Source organism: Motacilla alba, chromosome 4 (genome assembly GCF_015832195.1).
Source record: "Motacilla alba alba isolate MOTALB_02 chromosome 4, Motacilla_alba_V1.0_pri, whole genome shotgun sequence".
NCBI lineage: Eukaryota > Metazoa > Chordata > Aves > Passeriformes > Motacillidae > Motacilla > Motacilla alba.
In genome coordinates, this window is record NC_052019.1 from 31,912,746 (window position 1) to 31,939,618 (window position 26,873).

Sequence of the window (26,873 nt, forward strand, 5' to 3'; positions counted from 1 at the left end):
TGGGTAATGCCATTTTGAGAGAAAATGAGGCAGTCTACATTCTGTACCATGTATCAGCAATTAACTATCAACTACATACCAATGACAGACTTTTTATTAGTGATTCTACTGCTGGAAAGAAGTGACCTGGAAGTGAAACGCTTTGTCTCATGAACTTTGCATAAAGATGACTTGAAAAGTAACCTCTTGACTTACAAATGGAACCAATTCAGTACAACCATTGTAAATCAATTAAAGAAATTACAGCACAAAATCATACTATATTAGAATTTATACACCCTATTTCTCTGAAATAGGGAGGAGACCCTCTGATTTACACTTTGCATCCTGTAAAGTACAGGAAGTCAAAGCCCAGTTTCACTTCTTCAGACTCTCAACACCTTTTTAATCTTTTGTTTCTTATGGCTCAAGACAACCTTTAAACATAATTTTAGCCTGGTTTACACAGAAAATGAGGCTTGCACAACCACAATCTGTGTGTTTGTATGTGTCGGGGAGATTGAGCCTCACTAGACAAGAGTTGCAATTCTAAAACAAGTGTTTGCTACACATTACATCTATACAGAGCTTCAGGCATAGCAACCTCCCAGTACATAGGACAGAATCCAGTCAAAAAACACTTGACAAGGGAAATCTGACTTCACTTCTTTTGCTGCTTACAGAACTACATTATTAATCAGAAAATATCAAGCTATAGCACAGTAACTTCATGGCATCTCATGATTATAGTGGTGGTTGCAACAGAAATAGCCTACAAAAATTTTCTTGCCAACAGCCTGGTGTCGTCAACACTTGCCTATGATTTCACTCTGGGAAGAACTACAGAAAGGTCATTTTCTAAAAGAACTACTTGTAATGGGCAAAGGAGGGCCTAGAATATTATAATTTTTCCCAATAATACTGAAAGTAAAAAGTATCTTCTAGAAGAAGTATACTTTCAGATTTACTTCATGAAGGGACAGATGCTGAAGAAGTTACATGTCTGGCCTGGGTTGCACAATTACCCCTTTTTGCCCCAAACCCCAACTTGACTGAATTATGTTAATTAAAGAATATTTTGTAAGTAGATGTAGCAAACATATTTTCACATGAATTCATAACAAGGAATTGTCATTTTAAGTTAGACATTCCCATTTGACTGAACAAAAGGAGGGAAAAGGTCTTCCTTTTCCCTCCTTTTTTTCAGTCAAATGGGAATGTCTAACTTAAAATGCAAATTTCTTTGGTATTAACCAGACTACTGTGAAGTACCTTGAATCTGCACTAGCATGCTAACACAGAAAAGATCACATTTCACTGAAAAAATCAGAAACTAAGAAAATTAGAAGAAATGTTGCTTGTGCTGTTTCCAGACGTAGCCTAAATCCTCCTTTTAAGCTACATTTCCCGGAGTATTTTATGAAAAAAGCTGCAGGTTGTGTTTACTGAACAGATACACATATTAGAGGATGGATAACAACAATAAAAAATAAATTAAAGATTTTTCAATTTATTCCTGTTTAAGAGCAGCTTAAACAAAAGGCTCAACAAATGCAGTAATACATTCACTCACTAACCAGCAAGTTCCCTCTGCAACTCTGAAATGCACACCCACCAAAATAAATAATGAACACTTCCAAGAATGTGACCACTCCAAATCTACACAGCCTGAAGAAAACTCATCAAACTTACCATAACCAATATAAAAAACCTAAACAGAGTTCTTAGTCCCTTACTAGTCATTAACTTCAACTGTGTAAATTGATCTTTTTAATCATTCAGACCCAGGTAAAATCATGATCTCCAGCTTCACCAAGTGGCACCAACTTTCAGAAACAGGTGCTAAATTACCCACAGTCATCAGACTCATCTTACATGCATTCATCCTGTGTATTTCCTGTGATTTAATTTTCTTTGTTCACGTCCTGTGGCCAGCTGCCTCCTAATCCAAAGTGATATCCCAGCACGTGTTACAACTACGATCATAAAAAGTTTCTGCTGGAGCACGGAACTTTCCCACAGGATTCAGTTGAGGAGATTTCTGTAGCGTTGCTTATCCTGGAAAGGAGGTGTGGGGGGGACTGTGTTTTTTTTAATATATTGTGTGCTTTAGAATGTGTTTCCCCAAACAATATTTTTCAAATGCATTTTTTAATAAATGTCCATGTCTGTATTCCTGGCACACAATATGTTAAAAAAAGGGGCACTTACCTGACCCCCTATGGTCTGGTTCCATGCTCCAGTACAGTATCCAGAGAAGCTGTGATGTAACAACAATGTGCATATTGGGGCTTTATATCACTGTGGAAGCTGGCTGAATGCAGCATAGGTTAGTGCCACAGGACCTAAAAGAAGAAAAACAAAGCATGCTTTTAGGCATTAATATGCGGAACACCCACCTCTTAAAGCAGGAAACAGGGGCATACTGAAGAAAAAAATGCAGTTATCTTTGCAGGTCCATTGAAAGGAACACTATTTCACTCAATTCTCACATAAGCATGAGAAATAAATGGTTAAGAAATTACAGAGGAGGTGGAGAAGAATCTAAAAGGGACTACAAACATAACTCCCACACAGTGTTTTGAAAACATCTCTCTCTCTTTGCCCTGTTTCCATGGAATGGCTGAAATCACGTTCTGATACCACCCCCTGTTCCGAAGGCACTCACAGTCTTTGCAAAGCACCTCTCCACTGCAGTGCCTCAGGATTCTGCAGTGTCACTCCTCTTCTCCCTGGCTCTCTGCAAAGTGAAGTCATAGGAATGGATCAGCCAACCTGACTTCTCACTACCCTGCCCAGAATCCTTTGTGAACTGAAATGAGTCATCGCTCTGAAAAAATCCACAGCGCAATGTTCCAGGTTTCTCCCTGTGTCTGCGCTGGCTTCTTTGTCTTTGAAATGAAGTGCCTATGCTTCTGGAACAGTGCCCAGCTGCATTGTACAGGATAACAAGCCAGCCTTCTCATTAAGTGGACAAGAAAGCTATTTACATGCATTAGCACAGACAAGTTAAAGCTTTAACCCTCTAGTCAAGATAAAAAAAATCACCCCTAACATCTTCTTGATGTAATGCACAACTCCCCCTATACACAGAAACATAAATGCACAGACATACGTGGGCATACAGATACTTACACAGAGCAGTATTTTCTTTAACTATTCACTATTTTTCATGACGCCAGTTTTAGGTCTATCAATTAAAAAGAAAGATTTACTCTCTTTTGTCAGTCCTGAAGAATGCTGCAGGTTTAAATGTAACAAGCAGCTCTGCTGCACACTAGATCAAAATTGTGCTGCTGTGAACTGTTAATCAAAAAATTAGAAGCAGTGGACAGGTTCTTGTAAGCTTATTTGTCATTATCCCATTCACAATTTGGGCTTAAACCAAAGGGAGCCCTGAAACCAAGCCAGACAGAAAATGTCAAACTGTTCCAAGTGCCGAGGGCCAGCAGAGCTGCTTCAGTTTCTGCTACCACTGACAAAGAAGGTAATGCTCAGAACGAGGTCACTGTGTCAGGATCTCATTCCCAGTGCTAGGTTTTCCTTGGTGAGGATATGCTAAGGTAAAGTATCAGGAAGACAAAGAAATAGGAATAGTGTTTGAGATGAGAGACAGATGCTGCTGTTTCAGAGGAACATTTTTGGTTGTTCTGAGATATTCTTTTAAAAGAAGGAAACACTTAAAATTGCCTTTACTGTAAAAGAACTATTTCTAGTCATGACCTAATCAAAATCAGACCAATATGCCAAAATGGTGGTGCAAAAGGAAAAAGGAAGTTTTGCCACAAAGCACTTCTTTAAAGGTTCCTACAAACCATTTCAGAATGCATGGAATGAAGTATAGAAGGCACATAATCCATAAAATTTTGAAACACAGCACTTTAGGACTCACCTGTGCTATGCTGGAACAGGCAGTTCTCCTATGTGTTTCAGCAAATGAACACACCAGGTGCTTAGGACTGAACAAAATACAAAAGTCACTACTTCCTGGCCCTACAACAACCCTGGCAGCGAAAGAGTCAAACCAAGCCTAAAACTGGTCATTTCAAGAGGACAAGTAAATAGCTGGGTTATACAGCTACAGTTTGTTATACTAACAAACATCACTTTTGGTTACAGGTCTGTGGTGGTTGTTAGGCAGCAAAGCCATACAGCAGATCGATTTACAAGTGTACCCCACCGGTAGTTAGGCAGTAGCCATAATCTCAACATTAAAAGCTGGGGGCTTGCTATACACACAGTCAACATTTTTTGTGTTCCCTGAAAGGCCTCCTTCCAGGAAATCTTCCTTCAGCTTTACAGAATTTTTGCCTTCCCTGGAGCTGCAGCATCAGCCACAACACCTCTAATGAATCCAACTTGACATTTACAACGTTTTGGGTCCCCTAGGATGGTCCTTCAGAACCCCTGGTTGGTTCTCTACTAAGTACACACCCACTTTACAGCAACAAAACCCACTCCATGAAGAAAAATTTAAAAGTGAATTAGAACAAGCATGTATTGAAAGTTAAAACAACAGCTCCAATCTTCTTCCCCTTTGCACCAGACAACTGTCATGCAAAGCTAAATGGGCTTGTGCATGCAGCACTGTTTTCACAGACATGCACAAGTTCTTGCTGCAGTAGTCTTGCAACTAACACCAAAGTTGAAACACTGGCAGAAGAAAACTAAAGGTAATGCTGCAGCCTAAATAGCTTTTCTCTCTACCAAATTTCTCTAGCACTTGAAACCATATTGTATGCTCAGGACCAACTCAAGTGCTCTGAACAGACTAATACAACTGCAAGCTCTTTCAGTGAGACAATTCCTCTTGTATGTGTAATGCCTATGGATACCTGGAATGCACCAAGCATGCACAGACATCTTGTGTGCATGCACCTTGGCATGCCTTTACTCAAATTCATCAGTTTACAGCGCTGTTATATGAAGGAACCCGTGGGTTTCGGGCTGTAAATCCCCCCGGCTAGCTTAGGATTTAAGCCCGCACGGATCCTACATGGACGAAGTAAAGGACGAGAAGCGCTCTCTCTCCACGTGGTTCTGATGTCCTGTTTATAGCTGGAAGGGGACATCTGCATCGTAGGGTTTCCAGGTGAAGGAGAGAGAGTGAACGCCCACCTCAAGGGACATTTATACCCGCGGAATGGGAGGCGGGGACAGAAGGCCACACCAGTGGGGAGGGGCGAAGGGAGGGGCTTCAAGGGACAAGACCACAGGTACAAGACCTCAGGTGTATCTGAGGGATACACCATCTCAGGAAAGGGGGGAAACATTTGTATAACATAACACCCAGTGCAGAACATCTAAATACCAATCTAGTGCATCACAACAGTTATACAGCCCTTTAAGCAGTATTAACAACAGCAAGAAATACCTGGTACCTCAAGCACAGCAGAGAGCAAAAGTGAGAGACCAGCAGTGGGGAAAATATAAATGAGAATGTTTAGAAGAGCTGAAGTTGATGGACAAACCGGTGCTGCCATCATCAGTGATGTCACAGGACATGGCCTCACAGGAGGAAGGCCTAACCAAAATACCACACGCACTCCCTAACCAGGGCAGATGCTCTGTTCCTCCATTCCACATCTCCCCCGGCAGCACAGCAGAGGTTGGTACTAAACAAAAGCTGCCTTATTGATAGCATACAGTACAAACACACCACATACTTGTCTGTGCATTACTCCATGCATGCAGGTACATCCAAATAGACCAGTACATAACACAGTATAGCCTAACATCAATCTTTATCACACACTGAGGAAGTAGATGATGTAAAAATCCCAATTTCTTTTTTTTTGCACACACTCCTTTATCAAACTCTACATTAGCTTGCATATATCCTTCAGTCCTTCCAAGTCGTGGCCTGGGATTCCTCTCCTTTGCCACAGCCCTTTCCCGATCACTAGAGGGAAACTCAAGAGAAGGAAAAGAATATGCTAAAATGGGGACACACACACACAGACCCACACACATGATAACACATGAGAGAAAACAAAAAAAGCTTTAAAAAGAACATGGTCAAAAGATGCCAAAAAGGCTATCAAGAGTGCAAGTCCATCTTGCCTGTACCAGTTACCCAAATTTCAGAGGCTAAAATCAGCCATCAGTGCTCAGCAACTGTAGCTGCAGAGACCATTGTCATCTACCACAGGATCATAGAATATTCCGAGTTCAAAGGGACCCACAAGGATCATCAAGTCCAACACTAGTAAACAGTTCATAAACAGACCAAACCTGCAACCTTGGTGTTATTAGAACCATGTTCCAACCAACTGAGCTAATTTCAGTGTTGGTCATCATGATCACGTCTACAAGAACGAACTCTATGAAGCAGGAACCACTCGGACACTACACTAGGAACACAGCCCGGGAACCCTGTGGCTTCAGAAGAAACCAGATTAAGAAACATCAGAAAGATACCAACTTATACTTCCATTTCTTTAGGAAATCTCTTAATACAAGAAATTTTGACATATTAGTGCTCCACTAACAACAACTTACTTGCAGTATGCTAATAAGTTCTGCTTGACTTACCTGAACAAATCTCCTGGTTCTTTAAGAAATCACAAGAGGAAACATGATCAAGGTATTAAGTTCACTAAAATCTCAACAAGTAATGCCCATCTGTTTCTGTGCTAATGTTGTCTAGGAGCTAAATATCCTTCCTCTATTTTTTTTTCTTACTCCTGCTGCTTACACCCCAGTTTATTAGCAGAGATCACACCTCCCTTCCTTCAGATCTCAGTCCACTGGCTTTTAAAAATCACACTCTTCTAGAGTTCTTTTGTATGTCTGCCCTTCCTGTCCCTTTAATCCTGTTAGAGGACTCCTCTACATCTACTCAAACTTACGTAACTTTCCTTTAAAAGCAACAACCAGAATTCTGCACCATATTCTAGTGTTCCAGCTAACCTCCCACCTGCATCGGAAATTAGAATTTCCTTACTTTTAGTAGAAATACCCTACCTTATACCCTGCTTTTTTCCCCACAGCTGTATTTTATTGGGGGCTCACTGCCACCCTACAACTGAACAAACAGTTCCAGTTAACCTTTTTATGCAGACTCCAAGTGAGTTTGAAGCAAATATTCCTACGTTTGACTCCCCACACCATGACCTTCAACAGCACACTCTGTGGATAATGATCTTTGATCATCCAATTCTTCTCAGCTGTTACCCATTTTTAAGCATCTCTGCTTACTACATTCTGAAAAAGAATCTCAAAACCTAAGACCAAAAACAAATAATGCCTTAAGTGTTACCTAATGCAGGACAGAATCATTATCCAGTGTGACACTTGCTAATACAAGCACTCAGGAAACAGCATTTGAATGAAAGCATCAAGTCTTAATGGGAGAACCAAGGCAACCAATGTAACTCCCTCCCTCAAGAAGCCCACTAGGTAAAACAATCGTGTCTTTTTAGAATTCAGCTACTAAATGAGGCTTCTTTAAATTATAGCTCACTGGAAAGTATGCGGTATTTTAATCCACACAGAAGAATTCTGTAACATATTTTGTCGCTAGGACCACAAAATAAGAAGGGAGGAGGGTTTGGGGCTTTTTCATAGAAATTTGCTACTATCAAATTAATTTGACTCATGTTAATGCTATATTGTAATCAACCACATCAACACCCCACCCCCTCAAAAACAAAGCCTGCCTGTTCCCTCAGCAAACAGCAAATGCAAAGAAAGATAGAAGCATTTAAAAAATCTGACTCTAGAGGAGGTTTGGCAAGAGAGAGTAAGCAAATGAGAAACAAAAGAAAGAAAACCCAACAAACAAAGATAAACCTAGATGTTTTCTTATAGAAATTTTAAAAACACAGATAAAAATACTACTTTCCAAACACTTCTGAAAGAACAAAACACGGCTGTTGAAGGTCTTAACAACATGTTCTTCACTATCCTCTTCAGTTTAGCCAGAACACATGCAGTGTGGCTGGAGATGCTGCAGCAAACATTCAGCAAGAATCTAGTCAGCAGAAAAAATTCTTGAAAGGTGAAGTGATAATTAGCAACACAACCCAAAGACATAGTGCACTCACTCTCATTTATATTGACTGCTGTAACCATTAAAAGATTTTCAGCCCAAAGACAGTACTGCAGTGGTTACAGCTTTTCAAACCAATAGCGATGACTGGCAGATAACATCAGGTTAAAATAAGAACCTGCAACACTGAACACAAGTCCCATGGTACTGCAGCAGCCTTTAACAGCCCAGTTTTTCCTAGCTAGGAGAGAACTGATGAAAAGGCCAGACATGGAATCAATTAAATTAGTGCCAAAGTGCTTTTAAAAAGAAAAGGTTAGATGCTCCAAAGACTCAGCAGTTGAGAGTTTACTGGGTCATTTTTTTTCCCTGTGGTCGAGAGCAGAGTTTTCAATATGGCTGCAGTACCTTTAAGAAGATGCACTTTAAAATGAAATTGAAATATTTTACACCTCAATACATGAAGAAGCTGTATTAGTATGTTCTGCACCTATGCTCCACCTGCATGAGGTAGATGCAATGACCCCTGCTTCCCACAGTGGCTCAAAATGCTTTCAAATTCTGTCCTTTGGTCTCACCTGTGTGGGGATTAGCTGTAAGGATGGGAACAAAGGAAATGCCATGGCACAACAGTCCAGCAACTCACCAAATCTGCTCCCTCCCTCATGCTCATCAATCACCTAATAGAGGAAGAATTAGAAATCCAACTGCACACACTACCACTAGTGTATACTGCACCTTAAAGGGAAATGCCCTTGTTCCAAACAGAAACAGTTCTTTTGAGATCCTCAGGGACTGGCATATTTTGACTTTTTATCCCAATGAGAATAACTATCAGCAAATGCAGCAACCAAAACCTACCTCCCCAAATAAACAACAGTACCTGGAACCAGGGGTTCCCACAATTAAACAATTGACTGGATAAAATATTTCCTCCTGTTCATTTCACAAATCTTTTACTTTTGAATCTTACTGAGCATTTATTTACAGGAAGCAGTAAACTAAAACCTACAACCGACATTTTACTACTGTTAAAACAGTAATACCTCTCTACCTGCTGCTCTACCATTTTTAAATGAAATCTCAGAAATCTGAAAATTGCCTTGTACATGAGCCATAAAACCAAACACAGTATCCAAAAGGATAAAATTACCAATTTCATAGAGCAACCTCTCTTGCATGACTTCTTACGTACCTCCTCATTTATAGTCCTAAGTTTAGACTTTTAATTACCACTCCTGATTCACCTAATGCATTCACCAGACTCCAGCAACACACAGAGACCATGCTACTGAAAAAGCACAAAACTTAACCAATTTAAGCACTATTTTGTCCCCTGTGCAGTGCCCACTGCACTGCTTTATACTACAGTGCTGATGTCACTACTCTGCAGAATTGCTCAGCTGTTTCACTCAGCTGTCGCTACTCCCTCCTGAAATCCTCCTCAGCAGTCTTAATGAACCTGAACAACTGTGATCTGACAGACAGGGTTACCACTTCATTATCCATTCCATCCTTCAGATTTTTTGTATAGCTATTAAACCCCAAACATTTGGTATTGATCCCTGCTGCACAAAGCACCATTAACCATTTACAGGGCCCAGAAGTGGCCATCCTTCTTTTTTCTCCTTTCTATACTAAACTGAGCTTGACAAGACTTTTCTTTTGGACTTTCACCAAGCATTTATAAAGCACTAGAGCGTGGAGTTCATGTGCTCCCTGAGTGTCGCTATGACCCAGTTTTCTGAAAGATGAGAGCACATAAAAATAGTTGTCTCTTTGCCCTCTTATTCAGTGTAGAGAGACATAAACTAGGATATCAAGGCTAGATTCCTGAGATGATCTCAGGAGCTGATGATGATCTCACCTTCAAGTGAATTCAACCAAAAGGCTAGCAAAAGGAGAATCAAGATAATTTCTTTAACAAATTTCACAAGTAACCACAAGACACAGTGAGAAAAAATAATGTATCAAAAAAAGTTGAGATCAAAGCATAGAGAATATAAAAACCCAAACTCTGAATTACATTTTACGCCATAGCAAGACAGTTATTTTCTAACACAGATTAAAACAACAAAATAAGTAATTCCTTATATCTTCTCACCATGTTGTAATTCCTTACTCTTGGCCATAAGAAAAAAGTCCTTATAGTTACCATCATATTCTTTCAACAAGCAATCTCCACAGGCAGTACTTTAACTCACCCAGATCTTACAGGCCTGACAGCACCTCCTACTTAGTAAAAAATGTCTTGGTCAGAACCAGAGCTTGAGAAGGGTCTCTGCTGCAAAAACATTTCTGATTATCAGTAAACATGGCACTGCACATGGTGAAGGGGATGGTACATGCCCCTCTCTCACCTGGCCACCCCCTTTGTGAGGCTGGTACTGCAGCACAGACCAGCCCTCAGAAACTTCTACAGGGGATGCAAGTAATTCTGAATGCACTTTTTGAAACCCCTGCTGTTCCTCCTATCTGACTAGCTACAAGCCTTAAAGAGTTGAAACAGAGGCTACCTAAAGAAAAACCTAGGCTACAATGATTGAATTAGCAGCAGAAGAAGACAGGAGAGAAAGACAAGAAACAATATAAGAAAGAAAGAACAGAGGAAAAGTTAAAAGGAAATGTGAGGAAAGAGCTGATTTTTGTTTGATTCTTAAAGCAGGCAATGCAGCATCTGAGATGATACTTCTGAAAGAAGACTCGTTAAAAGAATCTAAATGCTTAGCAGGGCTAAATGGAAGCAGAAATGATAACCAAATAGTAAGAAATAAAAATAAGGATCTACAGGATTGCTGGAATAAGCAGAGTGGGAATGGCTGCGTGTATCAGTGAAGAAATTAGGGAACAAAGGACAGTTGTTTTGTGACAGCTGATCTGCATGTGCTTTGCATCCACTTGGTGCTTGCCTTTGTTTTGTTTTCTGGGCTGACCTTCACCCCCTGCCACACAAAGGATTCAGTGAAAGCCTCCCCTCAAAGTCTCAATTATCTTGTGCTGCAGGCCCAAGCCGGAGCCCAGGTGCCAATGACCCAGCAAAGGCAGCATCCCCAGCAGAGCACCAAGCTCCTGCCAAGGGTACCTACACATTACTACACTGCCTTGGAAAGAGCCCTCTTCCCCTCCCAGTGTCTGGAACAGGCAGAATAGCTAAAAAGAAGCATTTAGCTTCCTATCCAAAAGGCCGTTTCTAAGCTTTTATGATGAAAGATCAAAGCTAGGGGAAGGGTGGGAGCTTACAGGTCAGTAAAGAAAGTTGAGAGTAAATTAGTAGTGTGCATGCTAATAAGACACACATACAACATCACTAAGGGAGCATGTTAATGGTTTGGGCAGTTTGAACAGAAACGTGAAAGCAGTTCACCATGTCATCACCAATACTGTCTTTAGAAGTGTTCTGCTGCTTTATGAGCAGCTCTTAAAAACACACATGCATGTGTAGCTTCATACAAAGATGGTATAATCCATGAGAATTTGAAAATGTGAGGCTACCCAAAGGGTGTCCTGCATGGTCTGCAAAGCCTATGCATGATGCATGTGAATTTTTGCTTTAAACTGTGTTATTTCATTTTTGGTACTGCATTTAACTGAGTTATTCCAACATGGATTTGCTAAGCCGTATCCAGTTTGATACATGCTCGGAACATAATGTGGAGAACATCTGTGTAACAGGGATAAGATGGAAACTGACCTCAGGACTTTGGTCTAAAAGACTATAATTTACTGTCAGAACTACCTTGGCGTAACTATACCTACGTAAATAGCCATTTATTTTGGAGTAAGAGTGTTTCGTTTAATCTGATTTAGTTTGTACAACTTCCAGAAGTTTTATCAATGGGGTTGGTAGTACATGCACAATCCTCCTAAATTCATCTGCATGACCTTTTGTATCATGGAAAAAAGGTGAAAGTTTAAAATGGAATAAACAATAGTAAAAATGAAATACTAATTTAGTTACAGGCAAGCATACATCTTCCTGTTGTTCAATCATATGATCATGATGCATCCAAAACCTAAATGTTTAAACAAAGGAATTAACTTTCTAATAGTATTTTTCCTGGGTTCTGATAGCTTCAGTCTTCAAGAGTAGATAACCATTGACATTTAGAGTTGCAAGTACTATTTCTGTAAAATCTTCCTGTTATGGGAAAAGGCAGAGATAATAAAGGAGCCAAATGTGGCTTCTATTGCCATATGTTGTTTCTAATAGTGGCAGCTTGAGTTTCAAACCTGATGTGGGTTTTCATTTCCCTTTATCTCCATTGAGTGCTGCTGTATTATCAGTACTTCTTAAAATCAGGACTTACTAAGAAGCCTAATTTTAGGCACTCATTTCTGGAACATGGCACAGAAGCTCACACTCAAATGTAAAAAGAATCCAGGCATGTAAGATATCTGGAAATACCTGAAAGTCTTGGACACTTCTCCTTTATACTTCAGTTTACAAACAAGAGCCTAAAAGTCTACTTTAGGGCATGGAAGTTTGGATGTGATTTACGTCTTTTGCCTTGCTCCTGACAAACATTTTTTGACTGAAATTTTGATGCAATTGGTGTTTCCTAGAAAAGTCTGGAGGTTACAAAATTATATTCTCAAGGTATACAGAGTAAGAAGTTCTTGCTTTTAGAGAGTACAATTCTGGTATTCTTCATATCTTTGGAGACTGAGGATACAAAAGCCGAGTGTAGTTTCCCAGTGACAGTTTTCTTCCTGATAACATCTTTCAAGGGCAAAAATTACCTTGAAAACATAATCACCACATATTTTCCCCTCACACAAAGCCTCTGATTGTCTCATTCATCACCTAGGTAGACAGACATTATGCAATTCTGTTTGCCAGATACTGCTCCTTAGGAAGCACTTGCAGAATACCAAAAGGATATAAACTGCCCCCCAGGCCTCCAGAGTGGTCATCTTCAACTATGGCTTCCACCAGCAGTGAAGTCACAGCGTTGGCTTTCTGATATCACAGCATTCTCTGTAGCAACAGCCTATGAGGTCACAAATAAAGGATTATCACTTTGTTGCAGGATTAAGGGAACTAAGAAGCTGGTCTATCAGAAGATGGGTTTTACTCCAAATAATGGGCATTAAGAGAATGCTGAAGATAAATGGGTTGTAAATTGTCTCTGTCTGCCATGCACCCCTTTTTTGATAATACTGTAAAATAAGGTATTACTTTTATTAACAGCTCCTAATGGAATGAACTGCAGGCTACCTCCTGAGCTATTACATGGGAGATGAATTCTGAAACAACTTTCATACCTTTGGACTTCTCAGTCATTTGATTTTGCAAGCGTAGACATCAGTCAGACCACTCTCCTCAAGGGTCTGCTGGTTAGTTTACTTACAAGTGTTCAAAGCCAGTAGTAAGTTTCAGAAAGTGACTAGAAAAAAAAATACAAAAGGAAGTCTGGAAATATCTGCTGGGGGAAGGAGGGATAAAAGGAAGTGTGATACCGGGTGACAACAGACTTACCTACATTATTCACAGAAATCCTATGGCCCATGCATGCTTACAGATGCGGACTTTTCCCATATTTTTGAATTACCCATTTTTCTAGATGCCTGGGAACTCAGGCTGCCTGATGTCTGGAAACTAGCTACTATATGCATATGGTCTTATCTCACATGTGCAGCAGGTCCAACACATCAGGTGTACTATGTATGCATAATTTATCCCTCAGGGACTGTCCTAGATTTTAAGATCTAAAAGTCCTAAAACAGACTGGCTCGTAATCTTCAGTCTGACCTGTGATGCAACCAGTCCAAGCAATTGTACAGTGTGAGAGTGTCTCGCAACTTCAGGAAGATTCTTTACTAAGGCCCTACAGGAGCTGGAAGGAGATGCTCCCAGCACTACGAGTGTAGGCACTAACACCAATTTTTGTTCTAGAAAATATTGGACAGATTTGCAGTAGCTGATCAAGGCTTCACCTGGAGTCTCACCCACCAGTCTGGAAAATTTATATTTCTATTTTGCAGCAGGACAACTATTAAAAACATTGAGAAAAAACAACAGCCGGACTGACAAGATGTTTCAGTGTGCTTTAAATAGCCTTGGAAATTTTGCAACCTATTTAAAAACGTTGTTTCTTTTGCCCTCCAGCACTGGCAATAAAGAACCTCAAAGGAAGCGCTTAGATGGACTAGACTTACTCGCTTTGCCACTAAGCTCTGCAGCTTCCTAGGGCTGTCAGGAGCGGCCGGGCCGAGCCGTGCCGTGAGACACGAAGCACCGCGCTCAGCCGCGCCGTGCGCTGCCAGCGCCGGGGGCGCCCCGGCCGCCTCCGCGCACCCGAAACCTGCCGGGACGCTGGGCCTCTACCCGCAGCGTCACTCGCTAGCGGCCCGCCGCAGCCGGCCCGAGCTACTGCCGAGCACCCAGGGCAAGGCACCACCCGCGCCTCCCGGGGGAAGCGCTGCCCCGCCGGTACGGCCCGCCCGCCGGCGGGGCGGGAGTGCAGCGCGGCCTCCCAGCGCCCCGCGCTGCTGACGAAGCTTTTATCGCGCAGCAAGGCGGGCGATCGAGCCAAACGGGGAAGGACCGCCCATCCCAGCCCGGCGGCTCCCCGGTACCGGGACGCGGTACCTACCGAGCGGCACCGCCGGCAGCGCCCAGGCGCGACAGCCCGCCCTCCGCCATGGCAACGCGCGGCCCGCTCCCTGCACCTTTCATCCCGAACCCATCACGGAAAGCTGCCAACGCTCTAGGGCCCCGAAACAGGGAGAAAAAGCAATATGCGCCTAGTCGGAAGATGGGACGTTACTCCCACCCTTGCACGACATTTTCAACCAAAACCCAGCAGAGTGTTCTCTTCCAGCAAAGGCCACCCACGCCCCAGCCATTTTGGATGCATGAGCAACTCCCACAGGACATGCACCCCTGTGGGCTGCTGCTGCTGCTGCTGCTGCTTCAGGAACGGCCAAAATCCCAGACAGGCAGAACTGAGAAACAAAAATAAAAGAAGGGAGGTTTTGTTGATTGGTTTCTTTTGGCTGGAGGTCGTGGGGCTTTGTGTTTTTGTTCGAGGTTGTTAATTTTACACGATGGTAAAGCAGATTTCCATCCCATTCATCTATGAGCACTCTGTCCTCACACAAAAGCCTGGGGTTGGTACTCCAAAAAAAGCAGTACAGGCACAAAAACCCCTTTGCCTCCCTGAGGGCAGTGATGTGATGGGACGTGTGCTGCTGATGCCAGAAATAAATCTGAGCAGCCGCTGCGACTAAACCCACCTCCCTCTTCAAAAGTATTTCAAAATACTCATCAAGTATTTTATGCAACTTTCCAATTCAGCATGGCTTCAGGATTGACCCTAGGTTTTTGCTGTTTTGTCTTTAAAGAGGGTCAAAGGACCAACAGCAAAATGCTCCTCTCTGGCTGCTATTGAGTAGAATTTGAACTTGTGCAAAAACTTCAGCTGATTAGCCACCTGTATTTAGAAGGAAGTTACTGTTTAAAAGGGCAACCATAATGGAAACATTTTTGCACAAGAAGTGTAGAAAGACCCACTGCCTCCATTCTTAATAGATGCAGAAGATTCTATGACCAAAATATGGTTTGTCAAAACAGTGATCAGCACACATGCTGAAAACCACAGCTATAGAGCAAATCAAAAGCTAAATCAAACCACATTGTCCATCTCCCTTGGTTTCATCAAAAAAGCAAGCAGGAGAGTAAGTTCATGAAGGCAAATCACAGGGTATCAATAGGTGCCTGCTGTGGATCCTGAGGATGAATTTGAACTTTGCTCTGAACCTGGTCTGAGGGCTTTCTTCACAAGTGTAAATGCCCATCTTGGTTTTTAGGGCTGGTGTATCCCATGGTCCTCAGGCATCAGCAACATGCACAGCCTCACCACACCTAGCTGATGGATATTTACAAGAAAGCTAAAGTGGTACTACAGTCACAGTAACTCAGTGTTTGGGACACAGCTGGGGCAAACGCTGGTAAGAGACAGGAGGTGTCTGCAGCGTGCTATGGTCAAGAATCAGCACCATGACCTCATCTTCCTTCAGCACTCAGGCACAGAGGGACCTGAGATTGGACTAGCAGCCAATTAACCACTCATTCAGCCTGATTTTCAATATTCCTCTCTTTATAAGCCCATCCATTGTTTTAATTACTTAAGGAAGATGAACAATTTGTGCTTTAAATCCAAACTTTGACATACAAACCATTACTGGAGATGAGGTGATCTGAACAGAAACTTTCCACTTGAACAATGGATAAAAAAGATCAAGAAGGTAACTCAGCAGAGTAATATCAATTTTGAAAGTCAATTCCCAACCCCTCCAAGTAAGACTGAGAACTACTGGATGTCAGCATAAGTGCTAGGATCTCCCTCACCCTGCAGCTACACACTGGAAATGCACACGCAATATCCACAGGACCACTAGCACTGCCCTTTCATAATAAATGAAGAGCTGAGTGGAAAAAAACAACCAACCAACCAACTGCTCTATAAATCAAATTTCCCCTGCCAGGCAGTATAAAAAAGCAAGAGCGGGTGATTCCTATGATCATGCAACCTCTGGCATACAGGAAATCCCAGGCCAAGACTCAGCATAGAAGCTACAAGCGAAGACTGTGCAAAGTTGCTTTAAAAAGCCATATGACCATACCGTGCTGAAACATTTTCTAGCCTATACATCAATTTCACATAGTATTGCTATGGCTTCTCTATTTGCCAATAATCTCCAAGACCTTTACATGCTGCCAATGGTATTTCCTTCACTAATGCCACTGACATCCATTGCTTTCTCTACAAGTCAAATATGAGGAAATAGTTCTTTAGCGAATGACAACAGCTCTGTCTGGCATTTTACAAGATCTAGATGACTGGCACTGCCTGAATGACTTTACAAACGAGCTCAGACAGAGCCAACATATTTCAGATGCAATGGTTATCTGTGAGGCCATGGAAGCAGTAAGATGACTTCCTCCTTGCAAGTTTCAGCTTAACATACTCATCAATTACTGCTATTTTAAAATTTCCTTTGGAAAAAGAAAAAAAAGGCACAAAATTATTTTATCAGTTTTGGTGTTTGACTTTGGGACCAACCATCTACCTTCAGTTATTAAACATTTATGATTCCCTTTTCCCTCAAATACAGGAGGAAAAATTTGGCAATCAGCTAAGGAGGACAAGCTGACTGACAGTAGCTTACAGCTAAACTAGCAACTGCTCCACCAAATTGTACCATCCATAGAAGATGTGCCATGAATATTAGCTTGAGGATGATAAGGTTATAATCAATAGCCGTAATTTTTATTGGCATATCTTGTTTGCATTTCAAGAAAATAACAAAATAATCTGATGCTCACATATTTCTGCAGTATCTGAAAGCAAAGAATCCCGTAGCTTTCTCCACATAGTTTCTGTTAACTGAAACCTTGGAATTATCTAATTACGACCTCCATATATAGGATTTGCCCAGATACTAAAATTCTGAAGCTGTAAGCTTACAGGTGTTTTTGTTCTTTTCTCCTTCACTGCTAAATAGGAAAGATTATGGCAAAGATTAACTAGACTAGGCACCTAGTTTGTTCCAACTTCTTACCCCTCTTAGATGCTGGTTTAAAAATGTCAGCCTGAACTGAACCAATGATCATCAAGCAAATTAGTTACAGTAAGAACCAAATTTGTGACTCCACAATTACCAGTAAGAACTGCAGGAGTTTCTCAAAACAGCAGACCTGGATTCTTCCAACCACCAGGAAAAGCTCCAGGACTGATCTAGCACACTCTACACTACTAACTCCTGCAGGCTAGTTTAGGTCTCAAACAGCACCAGGAAAATAGCTTTGATTCAAAAGCAAGGAAAAATTTTGGAAAGCTACTCAAGACATCTGCGCTGCATTCAGTGCTGTGAGTGGAACTAACAGAAATGTATCTGCATCAGATTCATGCTGCCCATGTGGGAAAGCTCACTGACCATTCATAGTTTTTGTGGCCTGTGTTGAACACTGTGGTTCAGCAGTTACTCGGCTCACAGAGCTGACCAGGTCAGAGAGAGCTCTGGCCTACCTATACAGCTCCTAGTACATACCATATCCTAGATATATGTTTGCCCCCCTTAGACTTCATTTCTTTTGAAATTTAAGTGTCTAGAAAACCTTATTGAATAGTTTATGCAAAATGGTATCTCTCATGCCAGAAATCTTTCATTTTTAAGAGAGTAATAGGGTTAAACAGGAAATAAAAAGACCAAACATACCCATCCTTGAAACACTCACATCAGATGTATGATAGAAATTACATACTCATCTGTGCTAAAACCTGACAAGAAAATCTGGAAAATACTGTTGGATATCATAATCGCTACTTCAGATGGCCTGAGGAATCCATCACCACACGGGTGGGATTCTGTGGTACTTCTCCTTTGTTCATAGGAAAATGAAAGTCCTTGCACAGACAAGTCATCATTCATCAAAGCATTCATCATAGATGCCTAACTGCACAACAGAGCTACCCAACCTAAAGGCTCTCTATCCACTGCTGTCCTCATCCAGGCCAGGACAGCCCACATTCATGCTTGATCTGTTCTCATGAGTTAGTTTAGGGAGCTAACCTAGCAGAAGGCTACTCCTGCCAAACAAACAAACAAACAAACAAACAAACAAACAAACAAACTAACTAACTAACTAACTAACTAACTAACTAACTAACTAACTCTGACTGAGTGCCTTGTCGCAGGCAGTGGAGTAGCAGGACCTCCTGCTCTGGGAGCTGGCAGTTATAGGTAAGAACTGCTCAGTTATCACAAAACTGCACGGTAATATGGCCACTCACCACTAAAATGACTGACACAGTCACCATCCTGACAACAGGTCCATGTGACAGCTGCAATTTTCAAAGGGCTTTAAAAAGGCTTACTAAATTCCATTCATTTTCATGGCATCCGGGTTCAGGTCCATCAGCACTGGTTTCACCTACAAAGGGCAAGTTTTGCAAAAGCAAGCTTTGTTTGTCATATCCAACAGACCATCAAAACTTAAAGTAAGGATATGCAGCTGGAATAAACAAGGAAATAAGTAGCAAGCACACTTTCCAAGAATATGTTTAAAAATAGTGCTGTTCTTACAGAGACAGCATGTACCCATTTTCATCAGTAGTTCCAAAGATCTGGTAAAAATCATCACTTGCAATAACTGAGCTTCCCAAGGAATATGGTCTATTAGACATCCGATATTGACCACTCTAGTAGAAAATAACGTGCAGAAGACAGGAAGGATCCTGCATTTCTCCATCAACTACTGCAATACCTTCCCAAAACACAGATGACATAGTCACAAAGAATAGCAGACATCCTACTGTGTAGAATACAATTCCACTGATATTAAATTGTATTAGAAAACCATACGTTTTTACATATTAATTTTAGAAAGAGGGAGAAATGTTTTGACAAACGTCAGAACTTCCTGCTATGGCATTCCTGCAAGAAGTGTTTCTTTCTCTCCCTTCAAATTAGTTTGTTCTAAAAGACTGCATTAGGTAGAGCAATATTTAAAACATTTAAACAGTCAAATTTGAAACAAACCAATCTGATCCTGCTGGAATTCAGTGTTCTATGTGATCTAAAAATACTGGGTTTTGGTTTTCTTACACATGAAATCTGTCTACTTTGGAGCTCTGTTTCAAATCAGAAAACAATTTCCTTTGAATCCCAAAACCTCCACAAAACAGAGCCTCTGTCTACTAGTCAACTGTATGCTAGCTTCAAATTTTACAAAACAAGTTTCAACATATGTCCTTACAAGAATATCCAGTATCATGTATTTCCTCATGTGAAACTTGAGAATCTTAACACATTAGTTTAAAATGAAAACTTTCATTTAGTCTGAGCTGGATTGAAGCATTTTTGCCTTGTTCTGTATCCCAATCTGTGTGAGATTAATTTATCTTCTGAACACAAGTCTTGATTGACTTGCATGTGTTTATAAATATGTATGTACAGCTCAGAGTAGGAGAGCAGCAACAGCATTACATCAGCCTCAACACCTGCACCATGTTGACTGAAGCAGAGAAGACTGTCTATTGTTTCTCCTCCTTATTAATGTCTGCCTTCCCAGCCTCACAAATGCCTTACTGCTCTGCCAGTAACATAAATCATGCTGACTTTCTCTGACTTGCAATTTCCACTGTGACTGGAGAGGCAGGTCTTGAAAGAAAAAAAAAAACCAAACAAAACCCCAGCAATAAACTGTGAAAATATCTAACAAATATTCTTATGATTTTTATAATGACATTTGCCCCAAGTGCCCATTTGTGTGGAAAATGTTTAAATTGCTTCATTTAAAAAAGTCTACAGTCCTAAGGGAGCTTTTAGAATTATATACAAAACATTTTCATGCAGATGGAAGGCATTAAGTACTTCATGCATGCAAGAAGATAAAAAAAAAAAAAAGCTTGAAGAAATGTTACAAGAAGAAAGCAGGAATATTTTAAGTCTGAGACAGAGATCCTGTTCATCACATTAACAGAGAAAACAAACTGAAAAGAAGCCAAAAGGAAACAGCTGATATACTATAGAACAGATTCTCTCCAAAAACTTACTCAGCATCTAATGTGACCGTCTCAACAATCCTTCTTCTAAGCTAAAATGTAAACTTCAAAAATACCTAATTTTACACCACAGAAGTTTGTTACTCTTCAAGCTGAGCTATACATTTAGGCAGAACAAATGGTAAGGATCCAAGTCAGCCAGCACTGGGGGAGACACTCACCATACGTCACCCAGAAAACAGCAGTTTCAGCAAACAGGAAATCCAGACTGGAAATGAGACCAAGACTGCTGGCCATGACAGCAGTGAGTAATGGCAGAGTCTTTTAAGAGGAACAGTGGGGACAAAATCTGGTTTAAAAACTGATCACGTATGGAAAGGTTTAGCGGTCACCTGCAGCAGTTGCAAGAGGTGGGACTCAAAGACCCCAAGTGCATCTATCTTCAGAATCAGGCCCCTACCAGAAGGCAGCTGTGGGAAGGGTGTTAGCTGGAAAAGCATCTGAATACCTGGAAAACAGGCTACAAAGGAGCAAGCATTAAGACAAACCCCTGCAGGGCAGCAGGACTGCTTTGAAAATGTTTTTTTATAATTTCCATCTTGATTCTGAAGTGATAACATCATGCCACAAGCAAAGGAACCAGAATGGCAATGTTGTCTAGAGCATGATTTCATCCTCCCCACCTTTCAAATTGCTTATCAGCTCAGAAGGACACTGACAAGCTCAGCAGCACAGGCTTGCTGCTGGAAGAATGTGAAGCTAGCAGGGTTTTTCAGGTAGGGCTGGACCTAGTACAATGCTACAGATTAAGCAACTTCAGTGAATGAGATGGGAGTTTCAGGAGCAGACAATTTGCTCCTGGGAATAAGATTCGGAGCACCTAACCAAGCATGTAGGAAGGAAGGGACTGCCAGCTCTTAGTTTGTTCCTACTTTGCTGCTCAAGGATCCGAAAGGGTAACCTTTCTGGAAGTGAACAAATCATACTAAGCAAAGCATTCTGTATCGCCCATTTCTAAAGTATACAAAATTACTCTGGAAAAACAAGTTTTGGTTACTGCATGGCAAAAGTTCCCAAACTGTTTTAAAGATCTGCTGTGGTTTTGTCTTAAAGCTCATCAATGCTCAAAGCCCATGAAAAGCTGTCATTTTCTCACTGCTTGTGAACATACCAAATAGCAATTACAAACAAGCATTGTGAAAAGAGGATCCAGCTGGTGGACAGGTTCTTGAAACCTGGACACAACATTCAGACATTTTTCTGTAATTTCTGTGATCTTATGCGTGAGGTCTGCTGTCAATAGTAGACTATCTGGAAGTCTTTCTACTGCCTCTTATTGGAGCCCAGATCCTTAATAGCATCATTTAATATTCATTATCCATTACCAAGATGTAAAAGAGACAAGTCCTGTGACATAATTCCTGCCGCTCACAAAGTGAAGCACCTAACACCAGCTGTTTTAAATGTCAATTTTATGATAAATAGTGTCTCACAAAACAAGGCAGACATACCACTGGAAATGTCCCCATGTTCCAAATGCCTCTCTTGTATTGGATGCATCATTCTTGTAACCTTGCAACAGTCAGGGCTATTCATTAACCAGCTATTAGCTGAAAAAAATAAAATGTCCATTAAAAAGTAGCACCAACTTCCTGAAAGCGCAGTAAACTGAGACACAGGTAAACTTTCAGAAGCAGAAAAGGACTTTAGCTAGCAACTTCATCCTGAACCTCTGCTTTATCTAACAGGGTCTTGTACTTCTGTAGAAAACTGCCACAATAATCCAGGTAAATTCTGAGCATGTGAAAAGGGAAAAAAAGAGGAAACAAAATTATGATCTTTCAGGAATACCCCGGATGCTGCCATGCAATCTCTACAGAAAGAGAATTCCTTATATTGGGAGTTGATTTTGTGCCACCTTCTATTATAAATTCAAAGGATGCACACAATAATCTATGGGTGAAAGTCATTTAAAATGTGTTTCTAATAATGCCTGAATAAGGACCTGCTTCTGGAATTATTCACACAAACTATTTCCGTTTGTTAAAGCCATTATCCCTATTCCCTGACTAACCCCAGTTGCACCTCTTTTAAAAGAGGAAAAAAAAAACCACAGCAAAACCCAACAAAACCAAAAAAACAGAGAACAATTTAAATGTTTTGATGTGACAAATGCCAGACTCCAAAGCTCATAAATGTGCTTGAACAATGCATTTGAAACTCTCATCCCAGCACCTTGCATCTTCAAATAATCTCCTGAGCGCATTCAAAATGCAAGCACTTTAAATGTACAAACATGGAAAGAACCTCCCAGCTCTTGTAAAGAAGATAATGAATCACAAAGTTAACTTTTTACTTTCAAGATGACTCTCAATCATTGCTTCCAGGATTTTACTTTCAACCTCACCCTGCCCCGATCCTGGCATGTTCTGCTCCAGAACACACAGAGAGATCAGAAAAGCTCTTCTTAAGATTCAGAAAGAAGATAAAAAGTACAGGTAACTAGAAGTGTGCTCTATCCTACCTGAAAGGATGGGGGGGAAGGCTGACGGTGATGGGGGACAGCAAAAGAGCACACACAATATAATAAAGGGAAATGCTCTTCCAGAATGAGATGGAAAATGAAGGTGGAGGGGGAGCAGGAAGAGATCTATACAGTTATGAAAAAAAAAAAACAGAGAAAGTTTTTAAACTCATGAGAGAAAAAACATTGACAGCTTTAGAGAAATGGATGTAATTTTTAAAATTTAAGCTAAAAGGCAAATAAACAAACAATTTAAAGTAAAAGGTAAGAGAGATACCTATCCTGAGCAGGTTTCCAGCAGATGCTGACACCATGCTTTATGAAGCCCTGGATTTTTAAGGGCAAGGTGTCTGGAAAATGATTTTCCTTCAAAGCAAACCGAGTCTATGACCAGGGCAGACCTACAAGCAAACAAGCATCAGCATCCTTGGCTACCTAGACCAAAGAGACAGAACTAACAAGCTCTTCAGCTGGCTGTGGGAATGAAGGGATGGCCCTTTGTGGATGGCACATGTAAACCACACTGAATAGGCATCCTGAACACATTTTCCAAGCATCTGTTTGGATACCGGCCTCTGCTGCTGGCCTGGAAAATGGCACGACTGGAAGCAGGGTGGAAACCACAGCCTCCAAATGCTGCTCAGCACTGCTAATCACAGGATAACCTGGTGGTGTGGAGAGGAAAAATTTCTGCTCAGTTTACGGCAGAAGTCAGAATTCCTCCCAAGTAGCAGCACCATCACTTCATTCCCACAACCCACTATCCAAAGCTGATTCTCAAAAACCTTTTCGGGCATTGGAGGTTTAGTAATTTTCAGGGGTTTTTTTGTTGGTATGGAGGGGGTGGGTGAGGTTTGGGGGCTGTAGGACTGTTTTGAGGGTTTTTTTATATTATATTTTTCTTTCTTGGTCCACTGTCAGGGTGTAATTAAGGTTCAAAGTCAAAAAAAGAAAGGGAACCAGCTCTGTGTCAGCAGTCAGCTCAACATCCTGTTAATATCTACCCATAATCTCTCCCACTCTAGGCATGTAATCTACCTGAGAGGTAAATTAATTTTCCAGTGGTTGCCTCCATGGGTTACCAATCTCTATTGCTTGTTATACATTTAGTTACACAGGCATAATGTCTCCTGAGAATACACAACCAGGTATTACACTTTACTTCCATGAACCCCACTCTCTTCATAGCAGAGGTTGTACTTCCACACGAAGAATATAAGCTTAGTTAGAAATGAGAAGTTCTCATTCCCCATGCACTACGACATCCCTGATTTTACATATTTAAAGAAAAATACAACTGAGTACAAGCAGCTAGAATTAACCTCAAAAGGTTTTGGGTTTTTTTTCCCTTCCAGTGTTTTAACTTGTTAACAAATCAAGCTAGTTTCACAGTCTCTAGGTGTCAGTTATCAGGAAAAAAAGATTAGCAAGTTATAGTCATAGCTTTTAACAGGTTCTCAAAGTTCCATAATACCTCATAAAACAAGTATCACTTACATCCCCACCACCGAGCACACTGATCCATATTGAACATGTGCCACAACAGCGAATGCACACCATTTCCCTTACAGCACTGTTCAGTCAAGTCAAACTGACATGCGAGAATATGGTACCTCACATTTCCATTTTTTCCCTTTTCCCATCCTTAGTGATGACAGGTATCAGGTCTGTAAAGCAGCTTTGTCTTGAACAGCCCTCAGGCAAACATTACCGAGTCTTGCCTTGCAGACATCATGAGGGACTTCACCTGCCACTGTGGCAGGACCGTTCTGGCCATGCTGGTAGCCACAATGATTGGGAGGCAGATAGGCAGTGCCCATTGCTCTCCCAATGTCTTGGGAAAACAGGGATTAATACCAAATCTCTAGAAAGAGGTGACCTAAATGCTAAACAACATCCTACATCCTTGCTGCTGACAGGACTATTCATTTCAGAGTGGACAGGCTCTATTTTACCAACAGTTTTCTCCATTAATATACACACGCTCCCTAACACACACACATGCACACACGCAGGTTCTCATTATCAGACAATGGTTGAATGATCAAAGGTTAAGAACTACTCCTATCTCTTTTGGCCTTGTTGATAGTTTTAAAGCAAAAATCAATTCAATGTATGTATCATTTATAGAAATTGTTTTTAACTCAGCTGTTCCACACAGGGATTGGGAAGGTAATGGCTCTGCCGCAAAAAGAGGGAATAAAAGCTCCCAGGCTCCCAAAGGATGATTTATTCCACACTACCCAAATTTCAAAGTGAGGTTTCTCTTGCACACAATAGTTAATAATCTGGATTCTTCTTCGCTGCACTATTATTTTACTGACAGAATTTACTGGCAGTAGAAAATGTAGGAGAATATTTTATTCTGCATATATTTTGCACCTCCATCTCTTCTGCATTTTATTTCTCTTTCAGTACATAGCGTTTAGGGCTTTGCAGCATTTATAATCCCTTATTTTGTGTGCCCAACACAACACATACCTAAATGCAATAAAAAATAAATAAGTACAATAAGAATAGAAGGGCATTTTCTCCTCAGCTACACATCAGGCACCTGAATTTAGGTGAAGTCTCTTGCACTTGTAGAGTCAAGACTTGAACTGCTGGTCATGGACAGGTCACTGACAATATGGAGAGCAGTGCTGTGTTGGGATAGTGAGGAAGAGCCAAGTCCAAGACTTACCCAGCAGAGGTCAGGCTAAACCAAAACTTCACTGTCATTACGGGTCTTAAGAAATTGTCTCTCAGGTCCTTCCCAGTGTTTCCCCTCAGAATCAAACAACAAGTATTTTTACAAGTATTTTTAGATACCTAAGAATTACTGTGAAAATCAAGTGAAAATAGCGAAGACTTAAGTTTTTTGGACAAAATACCCTTGAAAAAGACTAAGACAAAAGCATCTGACACCAAACATTTGAAGAACTCAACGTTATTGTTGGGAAAAAATGTATTAATTAAATTAAATAAGAATGAAAATCCACTGTAACAACATAAACAAAACATTGTGCATGCTCTCCAAGAGTATTTCAAGCAAATTTTGTGCTGATACACAAGGCATAGTAAATGCTTCTAAAAATACACATTGATATAAGTATTCATAATGACAAGGGGAATCACGAAGGGTCTCGAGTTTGGGAGTCATCTGTCCACAAAATGAAAACAAAAGCATCATGCATGTGATTTAGCATTTAGCACAAAAAGCAGAAGACAGAAAACACCTAAAACAAGACTCATGGAGATAGAATAAAGTAAGCCTGCATAATGTGCTGATATGCATGACAAAGAAGCCCCCACAGCTTTCAAATAAAAATGTGAAAATACTATAAAAACCCAACAAAGGAGACGAGGTGCTCAGTATCCCAGGAAGTTGCATTGAAACAAACTAAATAGTAGAGAATGTACCAAAAATGCACAGAAAAGTTAAAAAGTGCAGCATCAAACATGTCTGTGTAGTTGTGATATGTACACATACACGCAAACATGCATTACTTGTTAAGTGAACTTTTATTCTACAGTCAATATAAGTGTTGAGGGGGAGGTCTGAAGAAAGTGAATAGGATTTTAGCATAGATAAGATGTTCAGTAATGTTTCTTATGACAGTTAATACTAGAACACTGCAGACAATGCAAATTACACCCTGAATATTGTTTGAATCAAGGGGTTTGACATATCATCCAAGACTGAGTATGGCAAGCAGCAACACAGGGGAAGACATTTCACAGGGGAAAACATTCAGAGCTGTTATGCAGTCATTACCTTAAGGAAGCAAAGTGCCCTACATTTGACCTAAGCAGTTGGTAGACAGTGAGCTGTTTATGCTTAAAATGCCTAAGTTTACAATCCAAGGCAATGGATTTTACAGTC

General features: G+C 40.8%; 1 protein-coding gene across 9 annotated transcripts in view; it reads right to left on the reverse strand.

The window, feature by feature from the left end:
- Positions 1-26,873, reverse strand: part of STOX2 (storkhead box 2) — a 143,212-nt gene that overhangs the window by 23,880 nt on the left and 92,459 nt on the right. For 2 of the 9 annotated variants that reach the window (XM_038136488.1, XM_038136489.1), the window contains exon 2: positions 2,191-2,324. The exons of 2 other annotated variants lie outside the window; for them this stretch is intronic. In XM_038136488.1, coding sequence (XP_037992416.1) covers positions 2,191-2,263 — 73 coding nt within the window. In that variant the 5' untranslated portion in view covers positions 2,264-2,324. Of the gene's footprint in view, positions 1-2,190; positions 2,325-2,378; positions 2,621-2,647; positions 4,878-21,995; positions 22,095-26,873 lie in introns of those variants that run through there. 5 more of the 9 variants (XM_038136485.1, XM_038136483.1, XM_038136487.1 and 2 more) reach the window with 4 other exon arrangements.